The sequence below is a fragment of the Heptranchias perlo genome, chromosome 22 (assembly GCF_035084215.1).
Source record: "Heptranchias perlo isolate sHepPer1 chromosome 22, sHepPer1.hap1, whole genome shotgun sequence".
NCBI classification, from domain to species: domain Eukaryota; kingdom Metazoa; phylum Chordata; class Chondrichthyes; order Hexanchiformes; family Hexanchidae; genus Heptranchias; species Heptranchias perlo.
Window position 1 is genome coordinate 4,923,562 of NC_090346.1, and position 22,923 is coordinate 4,946,484.

The window sequence follows — 22,923 nt, forward strand, 5'->3', positions numbered from 1 at the left end:
GAAAATAATCAAAAAGGCTAATGGAATGCTGGCCTTTATATCTAGAGGACAAGAATACAAGGGGATAGAAGTTATGCTGCAGCTATACAAAGCCCTAGTTAGACCACACCTAGAGAACTGTGAAGGATATATTGGCCTTGGAGGGAGTGCAGCATAGATTTATTAGAATGATACCTGGACTCGAAGGGTTAAATTACAAGGAGAGCTCACACAAACTAGAGTTGTATTCCCTGGAATTTAGGAGATTATGGGGTGACTTGATTGAAGTTTTCAAGATATTAAGGGGAACTGATAGGGTAGAAAGAGAGAAACTATTTCAGCTGGTTGGGGAGTCTAGGTCTAGGGGACATAGCCTGAAAATTAGAGCCAGGGCTTTCAGGAGTGAAGTTAGGAAACACTTCTACACGCAAAGGGTGGTAGAAGTTTGGAACTCTCTTCCGCAAACGGCAGTTGATGCTAGCTCAGTTGTTCATTTTAAATCTGAGATTGATAGATTTTTGTTAACCAAAGGTATTAAGGGATATGGGGCTAAGGCTCTAGAGTTAGGTCACAGATCGGCCATGATCGCATTGAATGGCGGAACACGCTCGAGGAGCTAAATGGTCTACTCCTGTTCCTATGTTCCCAGTGAAGCACCATTTTAACTCGCAATCATTCTGAACTCACATTGCCTACCACAACGGGTTCTATTAGTCTTAAAGGACAGTTGATTTAAATAGACAATGTGCCCACAGGTCTTATCAAGGGACGTATGTGCTCATTTGGGGGAAAAGAAGTGTCCGTGCCATTCACTTTCCTTTAACATTGTATTCTCTTGCTGCAAAGGAAAAGACATACATAACCAGCGTAGAGAAGTGTAACTGGAGGAGAAACACCATTACTTAAAATCCTGAGTCTACACGTAGAGGAAGCTCTGCAGATAATAGGTAGGCAGACAGAAGATGCTGTGGGAGATGGTGAGGTGGCACAAGAAGGTTGGTAAAGGCTGAGCAAGGCTTATCATATGTATTTTCAGCTTTATGTGCTTTCTCAAAGTTTTGCAATGCCCTTACAGTCAGCTGCTATATCTTCAAGGGGAAACAACTAAACACGTTCTTTTGTTTCTCATATTATAGGGGGTGCGTCAGAGGAAGAGGCTAGCCACTCCGAAGATCATCCGAGCATATCAAGATCCACAACTGCTAATGTGTCCATTTCCTCACCAACTCAGTCATGGCATCTCACTTACTCCAGCACCAGCCCAGAGATACCCCCGCATGGGAGGAAGTAGGTAGTGGTTTTCACTGAGTAAAGCACTGAGCGCTAATGGACATGAGGACCTGGGAGGGGAAGAGTGCCATTCTTTCATGGAGGGTGAAGAAACAACTGCTGTCGGCTGAGGAGCCTATGGACCAGATAACAGGGTGCAATCTTCAAAAAAGCTATGGGTAGGGAACATTCATCTCATGTGAAGGCAGTGGAGACAGTTTTCACGCATATGGTTGAGATGATGGAGAAGTGGGAGGAGTCCACTACATGCATTTGCAAGACATTGCAGGAAAATTCACAAGACCTGCAGAACATCCTGGCGAGAGTGACAGTTCAAGAGATGTCTGCGGCAACAAGATGCCAGTAAGAGCTTCTAAGGACTTTGGTGGCTTCTGGAATGGCAGCTAACATTGCTTCCATAAATGCTTTGAGGGTCAGCCTGAATCCAACACTTTCACAGGGCTTCCAAGACCTGATTGGGGCAATTCGGTTCGTAATGACCCTGACTAGTAGCACCTCAGGGCCTGTGCCCGGCAGCAGTAGGCTGTATGGAGTGGTCATAGATGTTGCTTCCTGTCTGGAGAGTGGCAGTGAACCTGCTTCCTCAAGTCCCCCTCCAGTGCCTATGTTTGAGGGAACTTCAGACATGAGCCTGGCACCCCTTGATGATACAAGAGAAAGGCTGCTGGAAGCTGTCCCCCGGAACAGCTTCACTGAGACGAGAGTCACCTCAGTTCCCTAAGGCTCCAGGTGAACTTTCCCAGCCACCTTTTGCTCAACTTCATCTCACTCGGAATATCTTGTAGAAGTAGTGGATTAGGAGCTAGAACAATTGAGTTAGCTGGCTTTATGGTTAGACATGGTGATAAGAAGTATTTATAGATAGTATATGGATTTGTTGGCACCTTTTGGTGAATGCTGTTCTATAAATAAACACAGCTTGACTATATAGAGTTCAGATTCATTTCTGGGCATGCTTGTAACTTTTTGAGGTTGGATGATGATGGCAGGGGAAATTCAGACTTGTTTAATGAAGACAATAGGCAGAAGTTTTTAACATTGAAGGACTTTGCGAGAATGGGGGGAAGAACATGGGTGGGGAAAATTGTCTTTATTTGGTGTGTCAAATTTTATTCACTGAGCATCAGCCTCTACGTTGTCTCCTCCTTTCTCTGACTGATGGCTGCTCTTCTGTTCCACATCCTCTCCTTCCTGTGCACCTACCTCATGCTATGGAGATAGAGGTCCTTGCCCCTGTCTTAATCAGCATCCCCTCCCAGCTTCTGGAAGCAGCAAGCCTTTCTTCATTGCAATATTGTGTAGTATGCAGCAATCTGCATCAATTCTGATGACTCTTCCTTGGCTATACTTCAGGACTCCAACATATTTATCCAGGTACCTAAAATGAGAATTTAGAATCCAAATAGTCTGCCTAATCACACTTCTTCTAGTGCAATGGGCCTCATATTTGTTATCTCCTGCTTGTAGACGCCTAATTGGAGTCATACGCCATGACTGCAAGGGATAGTCCTGATCACCAATCAATCATACTTATACATAGCTTTGAGTCTTCAGGGCTAGTATGATAGATTGGCATGTCTTGACAGCTTCCTAAAAAGCAGGCATTAACTTGCAGGATAAGGTAACTGGCATTTCACACTAGCTGCACATGAATTGAATGAAAGACTTTCCTGTTCATAAAGTTGAGGGATTTCTTATATGAAGCTTTGAATGCCACATGTGCTCCATCAATTGCTTGTTGCACCTATGGGAACCCTGCCAGAATGTAGAATTGGGTAGCTTATTCACTTTATTAATCTGGTTCCAATGAGAAGGAAATGAACTGCAGAGCTAGCTGAAAGGGAGCATAAAGTGAGCTGCTTTATACAATGGTGAATTGCTGCCTGACTAATTCACCAGATGCTGCCTGGAAAGATCCAGTTGCAAAGATATTCAAGTCAGTAAGATCTTCTTGGTCTGTAAACGCTATTGTAGGAAACAAATGTCTTCTGTGATATCTCACTTTAAATATCTCCAATCTTGCATCTTCTATATCTTCATCATCCTCCTCAGGAGGAATAGAGGGATTCCCACTGGGAAATCCATGTCCCCAATCCAAAACTGTACTTTCTATGGAGCTGACTAAAATGGCAGGAAAGCTGCTGATGGAACTGCCAGAGCACCAAACAGAAAAATCAATATGCAGGCAAAATAACACTAACCTTTAGCTCTAGCAAACAAAATGACCTCCTCAATGTGGTATTTGCCTCAGGGATAGCTATGTGCTGCTCATACTACAATTTATATAGTGGTAGTTTTAATTAGGGTTGGGTGTGGAGTGGAAGTTGAGGAAAATGCAGCAGGAATGTTAGCCACGCCCACCCAACCCCAGTTGAAATGGTAGGGAATGGCGGATTTTGGGGAGCAAAATTCCAGTGCCATTTTTTGGAGTGGATTTGAGGCAATGGGTCAGTTTACTCAGTTCAATGCCACAAACCACTCGAAAACGCCTGTATTATGAAGGAAAATTCAGGTCAATGTGTGTACTTTGCAATAGATGGTGTGTCCATTTTGCAAGAGGCATTGCCATTTTCTGAAGTACCAAAACGTTTTCCTTCAGCATCAGCTAGTCGGGCGTGCAATCCTGGATGCCTATTGTGCTTCCAGATTCAATCTTGCAAATTTCAGGATCCAATGTACGGATCTTGATTGCTCCTTACAATTACTTCCACACTGTTACCAGGATTTTGGTTTTGTCGTCTCTTAATGTTTACAAGCTTCACGTTTCATTACCTTGGCTTCTGCTTGCACTCACCAGCTGGTATCAGGCTTCAAGCTTCGGTTCCTTCTACCTCCTGTCACTTATTCAGCAGCAGGACACCTTTATTTTGTCCCAACCGCACAGTCATCTGTGTGTCTCTCCAGTACTGACCAATCTCTCTCTTGCAGTATTTTATCTCACTCGCTGTTGTCTTTATTTGTGACTCCTTTTCTCACTCACCTGCAACTCTCTTCCTTTGTGTCCCTATCTGCTTCGGCTCCTCTTCATAAATCACTAGGAACAGCATAGGCTGTTCCTGAGAGATTCTAGGGTTGCAGACTCTAACAGCTAGGCTTGAGCAGACTTATACATCAAAAATGTACATATTTACTAGTGGCATATAATGGCTTATTCTTTGTTTTCATTATTTTAAATAAAGCCTGGGGAAATATGTTGAAGTAAAATTCAATTTAAGATTAAGATCTTTAATTCAAATAAGATTGAATCTTTAACGAATTCCACCGTGACATTAATCTCTTAATATTTATGTTGAAAATGTAATTATTTCATTACTGTATTACTTTAAAGATGAGAAAAATATCATTGTTTTAAGGTAGGGGAGCAGAAGTATTTTACTACTGCAGACAAAAGAAAAGGACAGCGATGTGAAGTAAAACTGTTTGATGAAACTGTACCTTCATTCCTTATGAGCTGGTTAGTACATTTTTGAGCTCTTCTACAAATACAGTGAAATAAGTTTGGAAGTTGCTTACATTATCTCCTGAGATGTATTAGGATGGGCTATTCAGTCTATTTGATCTCATCCTTTCAGAATACCAACCATGCCATCTTTACAGTAAAGCATCTAAGTCTGGTGTCCTGAACTGCTCCTTCTGACAGCCACTTCCAGCTTTTGATCAGTCTCTGTGTAAAGAAATACTTCCTGATCCCTGTCCCAAATTCTATAACCCTGACCCTTTTACCCGGCTGCCCCACCATGTCTGAAAGGATATTTTTTCTATTTCATTCACTATCTTATATACTTCTGTAAATTCCCCTTTGTGACATTTCTTTTTGGGGCAGAAAAGCCCTAGCCTATCAAGTTGTTAATCTAATTCTTCTGATATCTCTGAGGGACCTCTTTGCTTCTCTCTGCACTTTTCTTCTATGGTCTGAAAAATCCCCTCATGTCACTGCAAGCAGAACTATACACAGTATCTAGGTGCCACCTGACCAGGACACTGGACAGCTTATGGGGATTTGAATTCAACTGATTTTCAGTATTTTCTGTTTTTATCTCAGATTTCCAGCATTTGCAATCTTTAGTTTTTTATTGGACTCTGTCTAGTTTTTGAAGCCATCGTGTTTGGGATTTAAAAATGTTGAAATTGTTAGTTGTGTCTGGTGCTTAGTACAGAAAAGCTTTTAGGACTTCCAAAGTACTTTTTCATGCCAAATTCTACAAATCTTGCTAGAAATCTATGGAACTATACAATATTTGTTAATTCATATTATTACAGCAGATTGTGATACATTTTATGGTGCTTTTGTTATTTCACTGCTATACAACTTTTTAAGAGTTGTACCATCTGCTCTAAATCTGAAGGTAATTATTGGATTCATTTGGGACATTATTGCAACTCACAGTATTTAAAACATCATGTTAGATAATCTTTTTCCTACATAATAGTGATTAATTCTCTAACAACGAGAAAATAACTGAATTTTTATGTTTTGGGGGAAAGCATCCTTTTTACCAACTGACTAATTACATTTGTGATTTCCATAGCTGGGATAATGAATCTATACAGCTTGCACAGACATGGATACCCAGGGAAACAGGTGTTGTATATTTCAATTTATGTGAGGTATATCTTTCTTGTTCTGAAATTAAGAATTCCGCAACATGCCTTAATACTGTTTATGGGTTGGGTCTTTGTAACTTTTACAGTCCTGTTCATAGCCGATGTACGAGTAAATTACGATGGTTTTCGCAACTGTATGACTGCCACAGTGACCGCTAAAACCATCATTACAACAAATCCTGGTAAGATTTTTCAGTTATGTCACTATTTTAACTGTCTTATAATGTCAAAACTAAAGATTAGTGACCATTCAGAGTTTCACTTTAAGAAATATCAATTATCATTAAATAAGGAACAAAGCACAGAAAGCTTTGTCGTCTTTTTTTAAAATTAGATTTCTGGAGCTGATTATCCTATCTAGTCAAGGCAGTCATTGAGGCTTCCAAAATGTGTTTATCTTCACAGAAATAAAATGTTTGCTAGTAATCGCATGATATAAATATAAGTAATACATACACTGTAGAATGCCCTGAGCAGTTGAGGGCCCAATCTTGAAACCAATAATTTTATTACAAAATTTCCTTCAGGTTGGGTTTTGATATAATCAGGGATAAATTATGGATCATTTATATTGCAGAACAACTTCTATTTGAGCAATATGTTTTGCTCAGGTACACATGAGCACTAATGGCAACTAAGTAAAAGACTGAAAAACTAGCAAAAACAGACATTGCTGAAAGTACTTAGCAGGTCATCTTTGGAGAGAACAGATAACATAATTCCATTTTCTTTTTATAGTTTTCCTGATAATGTAGCGGTCTCTTGACGACTGCCTAAATTGTGTGTGTAAATCCTGGGGGGTTTGAAACCACAGTATTCTGACTCGGAACTAAACTGACCCTCATCCCAGCAAGAATTCATTGTTGAGCCTTGGTTATTCCAGGGCACCAAAACTGCAGATTATATTTTAAGCACAACTGAACATCATTACTAATAAACTACGCTATGTTTAAAATAAATATTTGATATGTAGCCCTCTATACCTATGAATAGAAAATAATACACGAATGAAACAGATTAATTTTAACTGATTGCTTTTTACCTGAAAAGCTTTTTGTTCTTTTTAGTTGCTTTGAAAGTTGGACAAATTGGTTTCACCATTTAGTCTGTGATGATGTCATGCAGACATGATCTATTTTTTGTAAAGTGATATATCAGTATGTAGTATATTCTCTATTGTTTTATCAATGAATAAGCAGGTCATGTTTTTCTTTTTTTGTGTTGTGACTGGATTATGATTATTGACTGAAGTATAACTTAATTAAAATCTTTCTGGGTTTAGCAAAAAAGGGCATTGTAACTTTAGATATCTAAAATAGTGGGATACAATACAATGAAAAGCATTATTGCTACGTTTTGCCTTTCTACATTGGAAATATCAAGACACAAAAGAAGCCAATCTGCTGTTTAACTTTGCCAAAGAATATGCAGAAAATGATGAAGACGATCCAGAACAAACAAATGAGTTAATAAACAGTAAGTCATTAACTTTTATATTTGAAAATACAATGTAATTTAATTTGGCTCTATATAATTCATCAGTGATATAAAACTGTATTAGATAAGTTCAACTACATAAATTGCTTTACTTAGAATCATAGAAGTTTACAACATGGAAACAGGCCCTTCGGCCCAACATGTCCATGTCGCCCAGTTTATACCACTAAGCTAGTCCCAATTGCCTGCACTTGGCCCATATCCCTCTATACCCATCTTACCCATGTAACTGTCCAAATGCTTTTTAAAAGACAAAATTGTACCCGCCTCTACTACTGCCTCTGGCAGCTCGTTCCAGACACTCACCACCCTTTGAGTGAAAAAATTGCCCCTCTGGACCCTTTTGTATCTCTCCCCTCTCACCTTAAATCTATGTCCCCTCGTTATAGACTCCCCTACCTTTGGGAAAAGATTTTGACTATCTACTTTATCTATGCCCCTCATTATTTTATAGACTTCTATAAGATCACCCCGAAACCTCCTACTCTCCAGGGAAAAAAGTCTCAGTCTATCCAACCTCTCCCTATAAGTCAAACCATCAAGTCCCGGTAGCATCCTAGTAAATCTTTTCTGCACTCTTTCTAGTTTAATAATATCCTTTCTATAATAGGGTGACCAGAACTGTACACAGTATTCCAAGTGTGACCTTACTAATGTCTTGTACAACTTCAACAAGACATCCCAACTCCTGTATTCATTGTTCTGACCAATGAAACCAAGCATGCTGAATGCCTTCTTCACCACCCTATCCACCTGTGACTCCACTTTCAAGGAGCTATGAACCTGTACTCCTCGATCTCTTTGTTCTATAACTCTCCCCAACGCCCTACCATTAACGGAGTAGGTCCTGGTCCGATTCGACCTACCAAAATGCATCACCTCACATTTATCTAAATTAAACTCCATCTGCCATTCATCAGCCCACTGGCCCAATTTATCACGATCCCGTTGCAATCCCAGATAACCTTCTTCACTGTCCACAATGCCACCAATCTTGGTGTCATCTGCAAACTTACTAACCATGCCTCCTAAATTCTCATCCAAGTCATTAATATAAATAACAAATAACAGCGGACCCAGCACCGATCCAGTTTGAAAAACAACCCTCTACAACCACCCTCTGTTTTCTGTCGTCAATCCAATTTTGTATCCAATTGGCTACCTCACCTTGGATCCCATGAGATTTAACCTTATGTAACAACCTACCATGCGGTACCTTGTCAAAGGCTTTGCTAAAGTCCATGTAGACCTCGTCTACTGCACAGCCCTCATCTATCTTCTTGGTTACCCCTTCAAAAAACTCAATCAAATTCGTGAGACATGATTTTCCACTCACAAAACCATGCTGACTGTTCCTAATCAGTCCCTGCCTCTCCAAATGCCTGTAGATCCTGTCTCTCAGAATACCCTCTAACAACTTACCCACTACAGATGTCAGGCTCACCGGTCTGTAGTTCCCAGGCTTTTCCCTGCCGCCCTTCTTAAACAAAGGCACAACATTTGCTACCCTCCAATCTTCAGGCACCTCACCTGTAGCGGTGGATGATTCAAATATCTCTGCAAGGGGACCCGCAATTTCCTCCCTAACCTCCCATAATGTCCTGGGATACATTTCATCAGGTCCCGGAGATTTATCTACCTTGATGCGCGTTAAGACTTCCAGCACCTCCCTCTCTGTAATATGTACACTCCTCAAGGCATCACTATTTATTTCCCCAAATTCCCTAACATCCATGCCTTTCTCAACCGTAAATACCGATGTGAAATATTCATTCAGGATCTCACCCATCTCTTGTGGTTCCGCACATAGATGACCTTGTTGATCCTTAAGAGGCCCTACTCTCTCCCTAGTTACTCTTTTGCCCTTTATGTATTTGTAGAAGCTCTTTGGATTCTCCTTTGCCTTATCTGCCAAAGCAATCTCATGTCCCCTTTTTGCCCTCCTGATTTCTCTCTTAACTCTACTCTGGCAATCTCTATACTCTTCAAGGGATCCACTTGATCCCAGCTGTCTATGTATGTCATATGCCTCCTTCTTCTTTTTGACTAGGGCCACAATCTCCCAAGTCATCCAAGGTTCCCTACTTCTACCAGCCTTGCCCTTCACTTTATAAGGAATGTGCTTACCCTGAACCCTGGTTAACACACTTTTGAAAGCCTCCCACTTACCAGACGTCCCTTTGCCTGCCAACAGACTCTCCCAATCAACTTCTGAAAGTTCCTGTCTAAAACCATCAAAATTGGCCTTTCCCCAATTTAGAATTCTAACTTTTGGGCCAGACCTATCCTTCTCCATAGCTATCTTAAAACTAATGGAATTATGATCACTGGTCCCAAAGTGATCCCTCACTAACACTTCTGTCACCTGCCCTTCCTTATTTCCCAAGAGGAGGTCAAGTTTTGCCCCCTCTCTAGTCGGGCCATCCACATACTGAATGAGAAATTCCTCCTGAATACACTCAACAAATTTCTCTCCATCCAAGCCCCTAATGCTATGGCTGTCCCAGTCAATGTTGGGAAAGTTAAAGTCCCCTACTATTACCACCCTATTTTTCTTGCAGCTGTCTGTAATCTCCTTACATATTTGCTCCTCAATTTCCCGTTGACTATTTGGGGGTCTGTAGTACAATCCTATCAAAGTGATCTCTCCCTTCTTATTTTTCAGTTCTACCCATATAGACTCCGTGGGCGAACCCTCGGATATATCCTCTCTCACTACTGCCGTGATGTTCTCCCTAATCAAGAACACAACTCCCCCTCCACTCTTACCTCCTGCTCTATCTTAACTTAACAAAATTCTTCCACTAAGTGTATAAAAGTGAAATTTTGATTTTAAAAGATGACTTGCTTTGATTTTAACATTGAAAAAATAGGTATATTTGAAGTAGGCCATCCTTTTATCAAGTACACCAGTCTAAACAACAGTCTTAGCTGCTCCCCAACTAAGCTTAACTTTGATCCTGGAATATGACTCATCATTGCGACATTTATTCACGTGGCACCTCGTCTTTGAATAGCACCAAGATTACAGGGCATCACTTAAGGAGGTATTCCTCCTCTAATATTGTATGATAAAGTAGACTCGATTATGCAGGAGAATTTAGCAAAGAAAAGAAGTCTAAGGAATATGTGTCAACTCCTAATGAATGCTATGAATGACAAGAAGTTTGCAACCTTATTAATGTGATGCCAGCAGTACAATGATTATGACAGAGTATTAGAAACAGGTTCATTGACTTCAATCAGAATGCAAAATAAATTGCTGCCAATTGGTAGGAGCAGGGTGGTCCCTCATGAATGCAAGCACCAACACCGAATGAGAAAAAAGTAGCTAATTTTTTTTCCCTGGAGTCCTTTGAAGCTGTGGAGTGAGCAGAGCCAGATCTTCTCACACTTGAAGGAGAGCATTCTGGTAGGTATGAAAGCTATTTTTACCACGAGCATGAGTAATCAATGGGGAGTTGAGTCAAGTCATAGGAAGATTAAATCCAGTAGGCGGTCCCTCCATTGGCAGGGTTGATTGCACCCTGGAGAAAAAGAACTGTCACTTGAATTCCAGCCTGTTTCCAATTTGAATAGTTGTCATGTCTGGATTTAGTGAGCTCATTGAGGAGTTTGGCCCACTGGTAAGCTTGGTGGCCCAGTGGCTGAGCAGTACCATCTGAGACTGGTGGGGAATCTGATGTCAGTCCCCTTTATAATATATCATAGGAACATAGGAATCTGCAGGCCAGGAAAAGTCCATTGTGGTCCATCTGGCTGGTCCCAGTGTATCAATGTTGTCATTAGCACGGCATCAATAAGGTTACAAACTTCATTCTTTTAAAAACAATACAAACGGAGCAGTGCCGGTCAATTTTAGTACAAGATCCTGATCTATGTTCTTCATCAAAAAACTGTAATGATGAGATTGTTACAAGCAAACTGGATTTTATTTTTAAATCAGTGCTTAGATAGAGATGAGGCACTAGTTTTCATCGATTCAGGTTCCATTGAGACTGCAAAACTGATTTATTTCAGAATAATATTTTTATTTTTTATGGTTTAATATCCTTTGCCAATTGGACAGAATTACTTAGTAAACTTTTTACTGATATATTCTTTATTTTACAAACAGCATACAATGAAAGCACATAAAAATAAACTATTTACAAGAATTCTGCAGTTTCATTGCAAGCAGTTGTGATCTTGATGCTAGCTAAAGTAAAACCTTTTACACTTTACTCCTTATAAAGACATCAGGATCCATTAGTCCAAGTGACATTACCGACGTTTTCAAGGACGTCATCTCTCCATATGCTAACCACTGCTGAAGTAATATAACATGCCCCACATCTAAAATTCTGCTTTCATTGTGGTTCTAGCATATTAGCAAAGTCCTAAGGTATGTGCTAATAAAGAAAATAATTACATAGCCCCAGTAGATGATTAGATGTCAAATTTTCAAGTTGCTACCCCTATTTATTTGTGCTGTTATTATGTATTGATAGCACAAAACATTTATTTGCACGCTTTATTGAAGGGACGTTGGGTGCACGCAATATAGACATTTTACAATATTTAATTCACTAGTAAGTTAAATGGACTGCTGACATTTTCTCTTTTCTACAGAATTCACTACAAATTACTTTAGTGTAATAATTTGAGTACTGGATTTCTGTATTGTGCACTCCTTTTACTTGTGTAGAGAGGGGACATTTTATTGTAAGGTTTAGGAATTATTCCACCCATGCTTTACATCTTTTCACTTTATCTTTGCAGTACATTCTATTGTGGATGTGTTCACTGTGCAGCAGTTAAAAAATAAAGTAATGGACAATGTCGGCAAGTCTGAGCCCATCTATGGAATCATATATGCTTACGTTACTATGCTTAATATCGATTCTGATAGTTCAAAGATAATAAAATCCAGATGGTGAGCATGATGCTTATACTTAATTTTAAATTTACACATTTAAAAAAAAATTACTGGTGCAGTTTTACTTGGTGCTGTACCTAATGTAAATGCACTATGTTATCCGTTCAAATTAGGACCAAGGACAGTAACATTTTCTTTTTATAGTATTCCTGACAAAAATATATAAGAAAATCTTGCTAACCCATCGAATCTGAACTTTCCCCTGCTTTGCGCATAGCTTTTCTAAGTTCTGAATGGCCGTAGACAGGTAGCTTAAATGTTTACCCGATATAGGGATGTATCCTTTTGCAGAATTGATTTATATTGTTAAACTTGGCGATTTCTTCCCAACAAAGATTATAAAGAAGGCAGCAGCTGTAAAACAATGCCAGAATACCAAAAACATTTTTTTTTGCTGTCATCTACTAACAGCCATACCATACCATTCAGTAGTAAAGTGCTGCTTGTCTACTTGGTTATGTTAGTGATTAAAAGTTCTGCAAACAACAACCAGTAGCTGTAATAAGAGGGGTGAATTCCCAAATGAGGGAGGGTATACTGGGCGCTAAATTGGGCCATGTAGCACCCGTTGTTTCGGCGCTACACAGCCTCTCTGACGTTCAAGATGGCATCTTAGATGTGCATGCACGTTTCCAGCGTAACGTGTGCCAGATACCATCTTGGTATAGGAGTTAGCACAGACGCAGATAACGAACACTGGAGTCATGTAAAGTAGGGAGAAAATGGCTTCAATCAGTGTACAACGCTGATTTAAAGTGATAGACACCATTTTGGGTCTTAACGCTCAACTCAACGCACAGTCTTAACCCCGACCATCTGAACGTGTCTTAGAGTGCCTGGAGGATCCTCCACCGGCGCTATTTAAAGGGACCATGCAGGATTTACAGGTTAGTGGCTGGATTATTGCTCCTGGCTGCCGAGACATTTGTAACTGTTTTTGGAGGTCTCCTATACTTGAATTCTAGGACTAGGGTTATAGCCTAGCATTTAGAGCCAGGACGTGCAGGAGTGAAGTTAGGAAATGCTTCTACACGCAAAGGTTGGGAGAAGTTTGGGAAGCTCTTCTGCAAACGGCAGTTGATACTAGCTCAATTGTTAATTCTAAATCTGAGATTGATAGATTTCTGTGAACCAAGGGTATTAAGGGATATGGGGCTAAGGCTGATATATGGAGTTAGGTCACAGGTCCACCATGATCTCATTGAACGGCGGAACAGGCTCGAGGGGCGGAATGCCACTGCCACTTGCTGCTACTGATATGCGCTACCATCTCCTGCACGAAAGCGGGACATGTGTCTGGGCGATGTGCCTGTCATTGTCATGTCTGAATAGCTGCCAGTGTGTGCAGCCTGTGAGTTGTGGGTCGGAGGCTTGCAATAGTGGTAATGTGTGAGGGTGAGAGGAAGCATCTGATTGGAAGAGTTGAGTACTGATGGAAAGAGATTGTTGGTAGGTGGGTGTTGGGGGGTTTAGTGCGTGGAGGAGTGGATGCGGCTAGTGGTGCAGTTGGTAGGAGATGCCACTTGACAGTTGACCTCACTCACCTTGACTACTCATGTCAAAGCATTAACTTCTTCCTGTACTGCATCCATGTTCATGATGCTGAGTGCCTCGAATTGACTTCATCCCCTACTGCTTCCCACTGCATTTTGGGTGTATGTCTGGAGGGCCTCTTGCTTCCCCCCCCACCCCGGCGGATATAGGATGTCCCTCTTTCTGTCCACCTCTTGCACCAAGACCTCTGGTGCATCAGCAGAGAACCTTGATGCATGGACTCTCAGATTGGCAGTTGGTGAGGTCTGGCATGCAGATTGGAGGATGTGGGATTTAGTGGTGTGCAACCTTTATTCAAACATAACTCATGACTATGTAAACATAGGGATGGGACCTGCTTCTGTGCTTTACGTATGTGATGTCTGATCTCCGTTCAGACTCCGTGCAGACAGCAGGCTGTTATATTCAGCAAATAACAGGTACCAGCTACCTTTAAGAGATTTCTAACAGACAGCCTGCCTTTAAGAGATTGGCGCTCCCCCTGTAGGTGGAAAGTGCGAATCGCATGGAATTCTCATTCAATGCTGATTTCCAACGCAGATTGCAGGTGAGTCCTCTGGCCTGACGAAAATCTCGTCCTGCCTGCGCAGGAACCATTGGGCGTGGGGTAATAGCGGACCGTGCTATTCCTGCCCAAAAATAGGCCCTATCCAATTGTCCCCCCTACATGTTTAACTAGTACTGAAACTGGGATGTGGGAAGAACAGAGAAGATGTAGCTGAGGGTGACGCTGATACTTTTGTATGATAATGCCTTATGTTGAAGAATCACATAGTACCATTGGTGACGTTGACAGAGAAGTCTGTAGTCTGGACCATCCTGCTCCCCTAACTTATGAAGCTTGCATAGAAATTAAAAACACTTGCCTTATTGGGTAAGGGAAGTTTTTAAAAAAGTGAAACAGGCATGTGTAAATAACTATATATTACTCCTGCGGCATTTCATGTTGACGTCTTTGCAAAAAATTGACATTTTTATTTTATCTTTGACAAGAAGCTAAAAATCCTTCTTGAGGTCTGCAGGCTTAATAATGTAGTTATGTTGTGCTCCAATGATATTTAACAGGATCTTAAAATACAAAAATTCTGTGTTTATCAAAGTGGTAGGTGCAGATTTTTGATCGATGTTGGCTCAAACGTATGCACAAATCCTTCCTGTTCATTTGGCTCAATGAACCCCACAACTGTTATCACCAGTTTTGATTTCTGGGTAGATGTGTCTGACCATACTGGCACTCTTCAGTCTTGTAACTTAACTGGGAGCACAGCTGAAAAAACTCTTGGCTACACAGTAAGTATCTGGTACTTAGAAATTTTAGATTAAAGTTGCAGTATGTGGACTGATAGAGTAATAGTTACAGTGTTTGCCTCAGTGACCTTCACTGCATCATACATGTGTGATAAACTTCATTTCTATTGGCCAGGTTACCAGGATGATTACATCTTAGGGAGGGACAGAAGAAAGTGTGTGTGGAGAGGACATATTGGCTGAGCAGAAAACCATAGCATTAAAATCAGGAAGAAATAATTAACTTGCTTTTCCATCACCCTCTTGAATATGCAGGGGAAAATTAAAAAGCTGATTATTTTTAGATTGATTATTTAATAAATCAGTGTGATTGTTTACTTTCCAGCTTAACTTAGAAGTGAAACAATCATTAATATTATGTCTGTTTTTCCTTAAAAAAAATTCTGATGATCTTGTCATATTTACAAATCTTTTTTTCATTAAGAAGCCAACTATATATTGTGAATTAGAGTGGATATTTCATTTTACCACAATTAGTTAATTCAGTTTTTCAATTTTGCTGTCATCTGCGAAAATAAGATAGCACTTAAAAATTTCACATGATGCAATGTGAACAGAAAATCAAATATAATGCAGCATGTTTTTTCTATTCTGTGGAGTTCAGTGTTGGGTCTCTAAAAGACTGCACTGAAATCCATTCTAAAAAGAGAAATACAGCTTTAATAAGAAAATATTCTTGTGTTGTATTGGCCCAGATTACTGTCTTAAATCTTTTATAAATCAGGAAAATCAAGTGATCGTTGGTGAAGACTAGTTTATCATTGTTATTTATTCTTACAACATTCACAGGAAATTTTATTAGTAATAGCATAAAACAAATCTTTAGACAAAACTTTAAGATAATTTTGATTTAACATAGTATTACTGTCTTTCCTGGATACGAACCAGTTTGTTCTCAACAGACTTTGACGTGAAACTTGATACAACCAATTCCACACATAGGTTCATGGGGTAAATTTTAACCCCCAAGATCCGGTAGGTTGGGTGCGGGTTGGAAGTTAAAATAATAGATTTTTGGAGCGGGACTGCATCCCGGCTCCAACTCGCCCACTTCTGAGTTTAACCCAGGCAGGTTTGTCTGCGTGTGGACAGCAGACATCAGGAAGTCCCGTCTCCACTTAAAGCCGGTGGGCTGATACTTAAAAGGGCAATGTACCTCATTGGTATACTTGAGGTACTTAATATTTTGTGTATTGGAACGTTAAGATAAATTTAACCTTACCTTTTGGGGTTTCCCATCGCTTCTGAATCATGTCAGGTGAAAGCAGGTGGGAAGGGCCGGATCCATGAGGTGAGTGCCTTTATTGCACTGCTTGTGGGCCCGGAGATGCAGGAGTGCTTCATCCAGGCCTAATAAGTTCACCTGGTTGACAGGAACTCCGCGATCGGGCGCCTCCCCCATAGTGGACCCCCAACTACCTCCGACTCTTCACCCAACCTCCAGCGACCTCCGATCTTCTTCCTGGCCCCCCTATCTTCTTCCAACCCCCGCGATCTCTTCCCCAGCCCATGATCTCTCCCTCCCTCCCTTTGGTCCCCTGCTGCGGCCTGCAACTGCAGGTCTTCCAGCCAGCCAGCCTGATAATCAGGAAGTAAAACCCAGAAGTAAGTTCTAATGGCCTCATTCAATCGTGACCCGCCAACTTACCTTCTGGCTTCCGCTCCCGAAAATCTCTTTCCGCCCCCCCCCCCCCCCCCCCCCCCGCCGCCATTCCCTTCCCCACTGGAAGTGAAAATTCTGCCCCATGTGTTTAGAAAATTCTCACTAGGGCAAGATAGCAATTTTATACTGCAGTCAGGACCATTGTTGACACCCTGTGAAGAATAGCATTAAAGATAGTTTGACATCACAGTGCTGGACACAGCTGAGAGACCTGAGATTCTTGTCCTTTAATTCTGGCCTCTTGCGCATCCCCATTTTTAATTGCTCCACCGTTGGCGGCCGTGCCTTCAGCTGCCTAGGCCCTAAGCACTGGAATTGCCTCCCTAAACCTATTCACCTCTCTCCTCCTTTAAGATGCTCCTTAAAACCTATCTCTTTGACCACAGTCGTAACATCTCCTTATGTGGCTCGGTGTCAAATTTTGTTTGATAACGCTCTTGTGCCTTGGGACGTTTTACTATGTTAAAGGTGCTATATAAATGCAAGTTGTTGTTGAGATGATGATCCCAACTCCCCTGCTGGTCACACTCGATCAGAGAGTTCCATTTGTGTCAGTAAAATTATCTGATAGAATGAAAGAAACTAACCTGATAGGTTCCTTCCTGCAGCCCTTAAGAACAGGTCCTGGTGGTTCAACCACCTGGTTGTGGATGTGTTTACAGATTATACCACCCATGTATGAGAAAGTCTTTCCAAATTCCATGAACAAATTTAAATGGATAAGATAATAAATTTATGATTAAAATAATGTTTGCACTGTTAGCTGTATTTGTGTATCAGATATGGTTCAAAAATGTCTCTAGCTAGCAGTCATGGTATTTATGTAGAAAGTATATTACCGATAGCTTGGACTATCTTTTTCAAATTCTAGTAAGTTGTTTAGGTGTTCCCAATTCCACTACTGCCCACTAGTGGTCAGTCCTCTTTGTGATAAAACTTGCTGATATTTTTCACATTGACTCGATTCTGAATAATAACTTTCCATCATTTTTTAAAACATTTTGTATTACAATAAATTATTTTACATACATGGTAGACATTTTACAGAACCCTTTACCTTTCACACCAATGAAAATAACAATACCGTGGATGGAGATATCTACCTTTTATTTTTGTCAAGTTTTCTTTAATTGTTAAAATTATACAGAAATGTGTTCATTCTGTTATTAACTTGAAGCATTATCATTTTTTTTTAAAAACAAAATTAAACAAATTCCTGCAATTCTGATACTATGTAATTGTGAAAAATGTACCCAGGAAAATAACTCATTGTTATTGCACAAATGTGGACGATCTAATGTTCCTTAACACAGGATGCATTCTGGAATAATTTTAAATAGTAGCCAAGTCATACATATAGAATATTGCATATTTTGTATAGAAATATATTTGATAATTGACTGACTCTCAGCAGGAAAATATTGCTTATGTACATACATCAAAATGTTTTTTTTTAAATCTTTTACAATTTTCTGAGAGATTTCAGTGACTCTTAAAGGAATGGAAATCCAATTCATATCCAAACAGTGTTCTTATTACTTGGCACACTGGCCTTATTTTTATAAAGACACCAGTGTTACCCAACCATAGCAAATACTCAGCTGACACTGAAAATAAATATCAAAATTCTATGCAATTCATTTGTATTCCATCAACACCAGTGATATGTAGCAGACATACTGCAATGAAATCTACTTGCAGTTGCACCAATCCAGTGCAGAGAGGCAAGCAATTACTGAAGTTCTGCAGAACTATGGACCTGTCTGGCTTGAGTATGAAATTACTGAGTCTCACAAAGAGTTGACTTGGTTCAGATGTTTCATTGATGTATGTGTCCCCTAGGAGCCATCACAACCACACTTATTCCTCTCTCCCTCTTCACCCCCCCCCCCCCAACCACTGGATAGTCACTAGTTATTAAACAATGATGAGCATGTGTTTTGAGCCAGAACTAGGTGGACAGCAGATACAAGGAGCTGCTCGTGAGTAGCATGGCGAGCATCACAACTCACCATAAAATCTGCAAGTGTATTGCCACCATCTGACTACATTATAGAAATACATCTTACTCCATCAAATAGTGGTTCTACCAATTGGAGATGCAGAACTTCAGTAGTTGCTTGCCTCTCTGCAACCCAATAATGGTAGATGCCAAACCCTGGACGTATGAGAACATGTTTTCATATCTGGTCTCCAGGTGACATCTTCCAACAGCTGTTGTCCCAGGTCTCAGAGCCCCTTAGTCAGCACCACAATCTACATCTACATCTGAATCCAGGGCAGTGGAAAGGACAACACAGAACAACTGTGACGTGCCAACTTGATGTTCCATGTATTTAAATCTAGTGCTGCGTATCCGGCTTGCTCGTTGCTAACCATGAGAGGTGCTTTGGCCCGCTGTGTAGCTGACTCCTCCTCCAGGGAAAAGTCAGTGTAGGCTGGAGACCTCTCTTCTTGCAACCTCTTTTTGCCATAAATCCTAGATTTCGCATAAAGGCCAAAGGAAGCCCTTGTATTATATGCCTTAGATTTCTGAACCACGAAGCAGAACTGTTTTGATGCATGTCTAATGTGGCACATGCTTAACCTGCATTGGAACTTTTCTGCCATTGGAGAAAGATGATTATAGACTAACGTGCCCTTCACCCCGTCTCTGTTCAGTTGTCCAGAGACCTTTTTTTTCCCCCTGGAGTAACTACAGCAGCTATTAACTTCATTGATCCCAATGCATCATGCAGTAGTCTGCTTAAACATATATTAGGGATCATCAGGCTTACCAGTTTTAAACATATATCCATTGATGATACTCCTTCAGCATCATCCTGCTATACCACTTAATGTGCAACAAAAAGAAAGGCTGGAGTCTATCAATCATAAGCTGTAACTTGGAGGAACACTTAATAGTGATGGTAACTTTGGATGAATTCTAGTCAAACTCTGTGGAAAAAGCACCTGGGCAATGTGTGAATATAAAGGACGACATTCAGATGTTATGTTTTGGATCTTCAGTTCTGTTTTCAGCTGACACATTTTCATTGCGTAAGACTGTCCTCAAGTTTGCTGTTTAATTAGCATAAATTCATGTGCATTAAAAATCTTTTCAGAGTTTGGAGCAGTAACAAAGAATAACAAAAAAACTGATAGAGAAATGGAATTTCTTCAGAGAAGGATCTTATTGTATTTAATTATGACCCTTAGTAGACTAACATGAGGAAACTTAACGTATTATCTTATGATTTAGGATTGCATAACTGATACTACATATCTTATGCTATAATTCCTAGCCTGATGAGTTTTGCAGTTTAACAGAAGAGCAGAAAACATCATTAAAGTGGAACTTCCTATTGGAGAGGTGCAAAATCTATCTAAAGGTTTGGATTTTATTCATCCTTAACAATGTAATTCTTTTAGTTTTGTTTTCAGATTAAAAAGAAGCCTTTTAAATTTTTTGCAGTTTATTTCATTGCAACCTTCCCCTCCCATCCTGCAGTCTGCATGTACCATCCAGCTTCCACTCCCAAGGTTATTAAAAACTTGTAATTCAAAAGTTACCATAACAAAACAAAAGCTATAGCCTAACTTCAGTAAAACATAATTTGCAATAATATAAAAACCCCATTAAAGGAAATATTTGTTGCTAATAAATTTACTAACAGGTGCAGTGTCATAATATAGTTGCTACTGTTAACATATTTGCATTATTAGTTGCCTCCAAGAAATTTGGATTCCGCTTTTGTAGCAAACACTTTTTCTGCTCTACAGCTCTTAAATGTCAATAAAGCAAAAGTCTGTCCAAACTCCAGTACTACTCCCACATCTGAGGTGGCTTTTGTGATAGCTCTTACCTCTCTCACACTCCCAGATATTATTACAAGAATATGCTTGTTGTGTAATAAGTGATCTTTCTCTCACACCTCAAGCCTGCAATTTCTCTTTCTCTGTTACAACCTTTCTTGTCTTTCTGTATTTTATTAATAATAGTGAATCTCCCATGGTGCTGCTCATGTTAAGTTTGAACATATGGTATTTCTCTTACCTCTCTGTCATATTTGTGTTGCTATTGTCCTCTTTCTTGTGTCTTACTTTTCACTCCATTTCTCTTTTCAGCTTGCCTATGTATTTTTCGCTTCTGTTTCAATTTTGTTTTAACTTTTGGGTGGGATGTGCTGAGTAGCGGGGCAAGGAGGTGTCAAGGATCATAGGCCGTGTTTTGTGCTGGTAGGTGTGATGCCATTTGGAAGGGAAAGAGAGATGTAGATGTTGGCAGGCTGTATTTTTGGGTGTTGGTTGTTCCATATCCCCTCTAGTCCCACAGTCTCATCTGCTCTCTTGTACTGCCTTCTCACTCACCTGTGCTTGCTCTAGATGGCTAGGAGGTAGGGGTAAAGGCCTTAAGAGGACAGCAATGGGGTGGCAGAGCAAGGAAAAGAAAAATCTTTATGGTCAGAGGCCTGAAGAGAAAGGTAGTGATGCAGCAAAGCAGGGCCAGATGTGGTGCAAAGTGGACCAATTTTTTTTAATAGGCAAAAGATGAAAGAGGGTTGTAGTGGGGCAGCAGAGCAGGGCCAGAAGTGGTGCAAAATGATTGGAAGGCTGTATGACAGAGCTAGAAGCACCGGATAATAAAAATGAAAGGACTGAAGAGGACAGCAGCAGGATGGCAGAACAGGGCAAGGACCTGGAGCTGTGAGCAGGTAAGTTTAAAAGCATCATTTATTTATTGCGGGCTTGCTTATTAGCAGGGACGGAGCCAGGTAAAAACAACATTGTCTGTGGGAAAGAAGGTAGCTGGTGCGGAAAAAGTAGGAGTTAGGTTGGGAGCCGAGTAGGCTGGCTGCGTAGACAGGTGAGAAATAGTGGCAAAAGGGTGAACAGCCTCTTGGGCAGAAAGAGGAGTGAGACAAGTGGCTGCTACTGTACTGGATAGGCCAGAAAAATGGAGGCAGAAATGGGAACAGTCTGCTTTGGCTGGCACACCTTTGAAAGCAGCTGACATCAGGGAAGAAGGGTTGGAATAGTACTGGGAGGCTCATGAACTAGCAAAGAAGATGCTGTCCAGGAAGGAGAAAAAGTCATGGGACAGCTAAATATATTAAATTTAAAGTTTTTTTAAAAATTACTCAAAAATTGGATGAAAAACAAGATGGCAATAGAGCTGGAAGTTACTCCACAGCACAAGCAGGTGGCGGCAGCCAATGACAGGTTAGGAAATTCACCGTCTGAATTTTTTATTTTGTTTAAACCTTTATTTTGGACATAGAAATTTCAGTTACTGAACGAAAATGGCAGTGAAAAGAAAATTCCGAAAGCATTTTGAGCAATCTGTGGGAACCCGTAGCCAGATTGTGCAATCACCTCCACCAAAAGATAGCATTGCTGTAGCTGTGAAGGTGACCACAGCAATAGATTTCTATGCCACTAGATCATTTCAAGCCTCCACTGGGGTATTTGCTAAATTAGTCAGTCAGTTATAAATATGCTACCTCACTTCAGTGGGTTCTCTATTTAACTTAAACTGAAGAGGACAGCAGCAGGATGGCATTCTGTCCCTATTGACCAGGGTAGAACCTCCTCTCCCTGAAGTCTCCTATCTTTTGTTGAGCCTACCTTTTGCTGCTCAAACTGCTTGCACAGCATCCTGGTTTCATTAAGAAAAACATTCTGAAAAATGCAGCTTTCTGTGAATCACATTATGGTTTTGCTGTTGACACTTTGAGTATTTGAACTAATCCACAAGACTGCTTATTATCTGTATTTATAACTATTATTGTGACCTACTATGTATATCACATATTGTGCAAATTAAATATATCTTTAACTTCTGACAGAAAATGCTGGGAATACTCAGCAGGCTGATTATTTCCAGGATTTTCTGTTTTTATTCCAAATTTCCAGCATCCGCAGTATTTTGCTTTTGTTCTTTAACTTCTGAGTTTGGTTTTGCTGTTTCTTTCATCCCGTTTCTTTTACTCTATGTAGCAATAAAACTTGAAAAAACACTAGGCTCTAAATATTTTGTTGAGAATCGGTTCATTTATGCATCTTAACTTTTTATTTTATGTATTAAAAGTACAAATTTATCAAGCTTCAGATTTTCACCAGTGCATGT

General features: G+C 40.3%; 1 protein-coding gene across 1 annotated transcript in view; it reads left to right on the plus strand.

Moving 5' to 3' along the window:
- The window catches only part of meiob (meiosis specific with OB-fold), a 42,315-nt gene that overhangs the window by 18,995 nt on the left and 397 nt on the right, over positions 1–22,923 (plus strand). Inside the window, exons 7-13 of the mRNA XM_068003652.1 lie at positions 4,623–4,723; positions 5,799–5,851; positions 5,961–6,056; positions 7,258–7,350; positions 12,133–12,286; positions 14,944–15,133; positions 20,099–20,185. Of these exons, the coding sequence (XP_067859753.1) occupies positions 4,623–4,723; positions 5,799–5,851; positions 5,961–6,056; positions 7,258–7,350; positions 12,133–12,286; positions 14,944–15,133; positions 20,099–20,185 (774 nt within the window). The remainder of the gene's footprint in view (positions 1–4,622; positions 4,724–5,798; positions 5,852–5,960; positions 6,057–7,257; positions 7,351–12,132; positions 12,287–14,943; positions 15,134–20,098; positions 20,186–22,923) is intronic.